Source organism: Otolemur garnettii, unplaced genomic scaffold (genome assembly GCF_000181295.1).
Source record: "Otolemur garnettii isolate 467f Iridium unplaced genomic scaffold, OtoGar3 scaffold00083, whole genome shotgun sequence".
Lineage (NCBI taxonomy): Eukaryota > Metazoa > Chordata > Mammalia > Primates > Galagidae > Otolemur > Otolemur garnettii.
The window spans coordinates 1,877,108-1,884,383 of NW_003852478.1; the positions used below are offsets into that span (position 1 = coordinate 1,877,108).

Consider the following 7,276-nt stretch of genomic DNA (forward strand, 5'->3'; position numbering starts at 1 on the left):
GCCCTCTCTGTGTTTAGAGCCCTGTCTGTGTTTAGAGCCCTCTCTGTGTTTAGAGCCCTGTCTGTGTTTAGAGCCCTCTCTGTGTTTAGAGCCCTCTCTTCCTTAGAGCTACAGATTCCATTTCTCCTGCTTTCTTCAAAAAATCGAGGCCACAGTATAAGAAAGATAAATGGAATTCTATTCCAGTCGGGGGACTGGCGCCCACCACGTCCAGGCCCCTTTCTCAGGGTTTTGTCTGAGATAAGCGAAGTCTGGCCCAGCTCACGTCAGGGACATGTGACCTAGGAAAGCACATCCTCGTGGGCCCCTCATCCCTGAACTGCTTTGGCACGTGTGCACCTGTGGAGGTTTTAGGGTCCCAGATTAGATTTGTTCCTGCTGGATCCTCAGAAAGTGAGGAAGCAATCGGGTCTTTAAGAACAAGTCGGCAAATAAGGTAGTTAAGTCTCACGTGGAACAAAAAGGTGAAGAGTCCATTTCTTTCCTTGTGTGAAAAACAAGATTCATTATGTAGAAAAATAAGAAGTAAGAGCTGGGAAAGCTCCCCGGAGATGTCTGGCTTTAAAGCCGTGCAGGGACTCGCTCGGTAAAACTCAGGCCAAACTCCGCCAACCACCAGCACACGGCTGTTTTCACCAACACCCCGCACTGCCTCAGCTGATCCTGCTTGACTCTGAAGTTGGGAACTGGGTTTATCACTTGTGAGAATGAAAGAAATACCTACTTTTATTAAGGTGTTTAATGCTGTACAGCATCGCTTATAATGACTTAGATTATTAGTAAAACAAACATTCTTAAAGCTTCTAATAATATGATATTTACTGGTCTGATGAACACTTATTAGGAACAGTTTCAAGTGATTTAAATGTGCATGTTTTTGTGGACAAAAAAGTAAAATTATATATGATTAATCTGAATGATACAGGAATATGCCTGAAAAGGCAATTTCAACTCAATAGCCTTACAGGTCTGACGGTTTGCTCCCCCTTTAATACAAATTAAAGTACCTCTGGATCATCCTTTATAATTTCAGAATGAAAATGTCCAGACTTCTAACGACTCCCCAAATCCAAATGTTCTAGTTTTTTTTATTTTCTTACTCGTATATTACAAAGTCATTTAAGATACCCCCCAATTTCAACTTTGCTGGGAACCATGTTCAAGATTTAGAATTTTTAAACCATAGATTATGACAGTATCCTTTTCAAAAGCATCTGGCAAAGTAGAAGTTGCAGAACTGAACTCTTTACTGACATGCAAATTTCAACACTAAACAGCACAGCAAATGGAACAGCTTACTAAAGAGATAGTATATAAAATGTGGGATTTTTTCACGAATAAGACTCCATAAGTATACCTATAACTCACACTGTATTTATACATTCAAAGGATATATTTCCTGTTGTATATCCGTCTTTTTAAAATGCTGAGTACTTGCTGATAAGTAAGAATATGCTCTAAGTTATTCTAATGTTAAAACAAAAAAGCATTTCTAACTAAGTCACTCTGGATAATGTTATAAAAAAGTTGTTTGTAATTGTATTAAACAAAAATATTAAAGGCTTTTCAAAGACCTTTATTTTGGACATTAGTAACTGGTTTAAATAATATCCTCACCAGTTTAGCATTAATAATCTAAGACTTGGATTGTTTAAGAAGAAAATGCAAAGTGTGTCTCCCTGGATGTGGAGAATGAACTGATGCCGAATACTTCTTTTTCTAAGGGGATTCAGAACATGGCAGGTGACAAGGGACTATGGAATCACTTGCTGTCCCTCATCAAAGTGACAGTCATACGCACATGCCCTGGGAAATTGCCCAACAGAAACTGTACCCTTATTAATACTTTTGATTTGCAAATACTAACTGCCTGACTTAGGGGAAAAAGAGGAAAAAATGTGTCGACTGAGCATATATGCCACAAAATTCTCCAGCATTAACACCCTCATCAGAGTTCCTGGGACTTCTGCCCTGCAAGCAGCCAAGAACTCTCTCTGAGAAAGAACTACTGCTTCTAGCCGAGAAGGCGGAGTCCCTGGAGCAGGGGCCATTTGTCAAGTTCACCAGGCACTGATTCTTCCAGAATCAAGTGAATTTTCTGTAGTAGTTACGTGACGCATGACAATTGTTCTCATTGAAAAATGTGACAACTTAAAAAGTGTCAGTTTTAAAGATAACTTGGCTTAATTTATTTTTAAAATCATCGAAATAGGAGCAGCATTGAAAGAGCCCAAACTGACCTACTTTCTGGAATCCATGTGTAACTTTTATTAATAATAGTCATTATCCTCAATTCACCTGGCAGAATGATTGGAAAGAGCTGAACTTTTTGCACTGGAGTGACCAGCCTTAGGAATGATTGCTCATGTCACATCACGTAGAGCACACTGTCACTTACTGCAGAGAGAAAAAGATGGCACAGCTGGACAGGATGACCATGGGTAGCAGGCCGTAACCCAGCACACTGGCCACGCAGCCGCAGGACACCCCTGAAGAGCTCATCAAGTTCAGTAAGGTGTAAATCCCGAGACAGCCAAGGGCACTCATGCCATACACGTAGCCGAACTGAACTTTTCCTGCCTGAAACAAAGTGAAGAAAACGGTCTGAACGCACAGCAGACCTCAAAAGGAGATCAGAAGGCCAACTAAGCAGACAGAATCTTAGAGGTAGCTGGACACCGCTTTCTACTGTAATATCATCAGGAGACAGGAGGCTCTGGGAAACACACTGCCTAGGAAAGGACTTCCGAGCCTAAACTCATACACACCTCACTATACTTGGGATGGAACAAGCACGCTACCAAAAAGATGAAAGGTGTCTAGGTTAGTGTCACAGATAGCCTATTAGAAGTATGAGGCATGGGCAGTGCCTGTGGCTCAGTGGATAGGGCACTAGCCCCATATACTGAGGGTGGCGGGTTTGAACCTGGCCCCGGCCAAACTGCAACAGAAAAATAGCCGGGCGTTGTGGTGGGTGCCTGTAGTCCCAGCTACTCGGGAGGCAGAGGCAAGAGAATCGCCTAAGCCCAGGAGTTGGAGGTTGCTGTGAGCTGTGATGCCACAGCATTCTACCGAGGGGAATAAAGTGAGACTCTGTCTCTAAAAAAAAAAAAAAAAAGAAGTACGAGGCCTAATGAAATATGTTGTCCCCATATTTGCTGAATAATTGAATGATCAAATGAGGGAGTGGAAAAAAAAATCTCATTTAGTCTTGGAAATGTGCAAGGCCTGTTAGTAAAATCAGCAAACATCTGTAGGAGTTACGATGTCAGGTCCCACCCTAAGTGTCCTATGTACATTATTTAATCTACATAAAAACCTTATCAGATAGGTACTATTATTATATCTACACATGAGGAAGCAGAATTAATTGCAGAATATGTATAGGTAACGGGTTAGGGTTAGGGTTTGTGTGCAGGGAGGGTGCGGGGAGGGGCAGGGAGGGTAAGTAACTTGCCCAGGGTAATATAACGCCTAGAGGTTAACATCAGTAGGATCACTAACAAGGCCTAAAATAAAGGGACTAATTTAGCCACATTTCACTCAGCATATCCCAAAGTTATCTGACCACAGAAACCTTCTGGTCTTCATACTGCCTATCACCAGGTTGACTGATAACACCTTATGAAATGCTGATTTTTATAAACTAACTAATAATGACTCATGAAAGATGTGTTGTTAAAGGACATTAGTAATGTCCAGGTATGCCGTGAAACTTCCAAGGAGGACTCATAAAAACAGCCACCACTTACCAGGTCCTAAGGAGAAAGACTCCCAAGTTCACCCAGGGAAAGTCACAACCTGCTGTCAATCCAGCAGGTGGTTTTTGAATGTTTGCTACCTGAGAATACCAACGCTCCAGTAAAGAATGCTTTTGTTTTTTAATCTTTACATTAAGTTGATTATAATTTCTGGGTAGGAGTTGAACAGGCTGACTCCGGTTTTAGGGAATTGTGTAAAAACAAGGAAGGATGTACAAATTGATTCACAGAGACAGCTTTGTAGCTGTCCTGTCCTTCCCTGTAGTGTCATCCACGGGGTCCTTGACCTATAGTTACTCTACAATTAATTAGGGTAATAGAGAATGCTATGACGTTGTCTTAGTGTTGAAAACTGTCTGCCTATTTTGAGTTCTTCTTCCTCTGAAGTTGGAGAGTTGGTCACTACTAAGTCCTTTCATAAAATATAAATGCACAAAATAATATTCTCTCCAGCATTAGCCACGGACAAGTCCTCATTTTATCTCTTATATTCTTATCTCTATTAGAGGAAATAATGCTAATTATGGACATGCTGTTAGGTATGCCCTATAGGGAGGGTTTTCTCTACTTAGAAAACAGTGACAATTTTGAATTACCTTCCTGTACTACAGAAACTATCTACTTACCCTTTTACTTGGTTGGGATCATTCTAAGGTCGGGCTCGTTGGTATAGGACAATATCCTTAATACTCAGAGGACGCATCATTGGACCTTTCTGGCCCTAAATGGCAGTTTTATAAGTGGAGCGTGGCCAATAGGGGGTGGGTGAAACTAATTTGGTAGTAACAATTTTCCTTTCTGTATTAGTTATGGACTTCTCTCTCTTGCTCGTTTGTTCAATTTCAGTTGTAATTCTATTTGGCCCACATCACTGCTATTTTTAAAATTTGTTTTAAATTCTAATGAGGGCTTCTAATTGAAATAGAAATAAACGTTCCACTTTTTTTAGCCTCAAAATTTTTCAGTGCTCCCTAACTCCCACGTATTGATTTGAAACACTTAGTATTCTTCTGATGATACTTTTTTGTATCGCCTCTCCACATCACATTCTTGGCCCTACCAGGAAACAGTCGCTTCAAACCACCTGTCTACTTGGTGTCAGGGGTGAAGTAATTTTGAGGGAAAGTGTGAGTAAAGTTAAAGCTTGTGTTAAGTGTTTGAAGCCCACTAGAAAGTATTGGGTCTTTATATCAACATAGAAATGATCAGCATATGACTATGAATATACAAATCTGGAGATAGTGGACAGATTCAGATATTGGATATTCTGGATTTAGTTTTGTGTTCCCTGGTCTAATTCCTGTATCAGCCCATAAAATCACTCTTTATATTTTATTTTTTCACTTTTTTTTTTTTTTTGAGACAGAGCCTGGGTAGGGTGCGGTGGCCTCACAGCTCACAACAACCTCCAACTCCTGGGCTCAAGCGAGTCTCCTGCCTCAGCCTCCCAAGTAGCGGGGACCACAGGCGCCCACCACAACACTCGGCTATTTTTTGGTTGCAGCCATTACTGTTGTTTTTGGCGGGCCCAGGCTGGTTTCAAACCCTCCACCTTAGGTGTGCTTGGCTGGTGCCTTAGCCACTTGAGCCACAGGCAAGCCACTCTTTATATTTTAATTCTAGGAATCTAAGGCAGAGTTAAAGTAGCATCAATTGAATTCTGAATTAAATCTTACTTCAGTTCATATCCAATTGGAGTTTTTATTTTTTGGAGGGGTGTCCTTAATGCCGTGTATGTATCATAATCAATTCTAAAGTTACCACATCTAATGATAAAATCCAAGTGGTAATGTCTGTGTAAAAATGCAGAGAATTTGTATTTTCACACAGTCCCTGTCCCTGTAATTTCAGAATCATAAGAACCACTCAAATAAACTCCTTTAGTCTTGAAGAAAATGAAATGAAGGCCTATAAACATGAAACCAAAGTTTCCAGATCACAGCTTCTGGAAAAGTAGGAAGAGTTCCAACTTTCTCACCTCTACGTAAAATGATTTTTGGTCTATATTGTTTTGCATCTAAAACATAAGAGGGGATATTTAAATAATTCTACCTGACATTATATATCAAAGAGATATTTTAATGGGATTAATGCTGTATGTAAAGGAATGCTAATTTTTTTTTTTTTTTTTGCCGTTTTTTGCCTTAGGTGGGGTTTGAACCTGCCACCTCCAGTATATGCAGCCGGCGCCCTACTCCTTGAGCCACAGGTGCTGCCCAGGAATGATAATGTTTTTATACAGAAAAAACAGCTATTATATTACAAATGACTTGAAAGAGAAAGATGAATTAATCTATTAAATTGATTGTTTCTGACTATTTGATTAATTGGCATCTTAGCAACTTAATCTAAGATTATCAAATCACTGGGGCAAAGACAGAAGGAGGGAGGTTAGAGACGAAATTAAAACTCTAGTCCACACGTACTTGATTATTTACACGTACAGAGTATTTACATTTGCCATAGTACAAAGAGAGAAATAACACGTTACCATTAAACACTATTGTAACAGATATACTTGCTGTGATCACGGGCTATCGTGCTGTGCAGAAACTAGACAGCGATCAGTATTTGGATTGATATAGAATTAATAAATGAAAAGTGAGATCTTATTTAGTTGCAAGTGCATTTTGTAACTACTTTTAAAAATTGTATCTATGTCGAGGGACAATTACTTTCATGGGAGGTGCGTGGCAGTAAGATCAGGGGAAGGAGGCTATTCTCAGAGCTTTCCCTAGGGTCTTAAATTTCTTTTATCATTTCCCCTGCGGAGTCTACCTCTTTGTGCCTTAATGAACCACAATGTTCACATTTGTTTGACTCTCTCCATCCTGTTTTTTAATATATTATTATTCCCTCTTTAATATAAAAGAAATGACCATTTCTCATTCCTTTTTTCTTCTTCCATTTTTGTAATAAAAGTTTTTTTCTAAACTATAACTTAGAATGTCTCCTAAACTTTTTCAAGGTGGAAACTTTTTTTATTTTTTTACTGTTTGGTGACTCTTAGTATAATGGCTTCCAGGCTCAGTGCCCATCGCTCAATGGTGAGGGAAACAGCCACATACACAGAGGCTGGGGGGTTCGAACCCAGCCTGGGCTTGCTAAACGATGACAACTATAACAAAAAATAGCCGGGTGTTGTGGTGAGCCCCTGTAGTCCCAGCTATTAGGAGGCTGAGCATCCCTTAAGCCCAAGAGTTTGAGGTTGCTGTGAGCTGTGACCCCATGCACTCTACTGAGGGCGACATAGTGAGACTCTGTCTGAAAAAAAAAAAAAATGACTTCCAGATGTAAAGAAGGAAAGGGGCCAATACCTAAGACACATGATGAAGTTAGGGAAGATATATCTTCATAAAAAGCATAAAACTAGGGCAGTGCCTGTGGCTCAAAGGAGTAGGGCGCTGGCCCCATATGCCCGAGGTGGCGGGTTCAAATACAGCCCTGGCCAAAAAAAAAAAAAAAATCATAAAACTAAAATTGTAGGGGAAATATATATAGGCTTAGTAAACAAA

The 7,276-nt window shown here is 40.1% G+C and overlaps 1 protein-coding gene across 1 annotated transcript in view; it reads right to left on the reverse strand.

Moving 5' to 3' along the window:
- Positions 1–7,276, reverse strand: part of YIPF7 (Yip1 domain family member 7) — a 24,462-nt gene that overhangs the window by 590 nt on the left and 16,596 nt on the right. Inside the window, 1 exon segment of the mRNA XM_023515997.1 lies at positions 2,399–2,580. Coding sequence (XP_023371765.1) covers positions 2,399–2,580 — 182 coding nt within the window.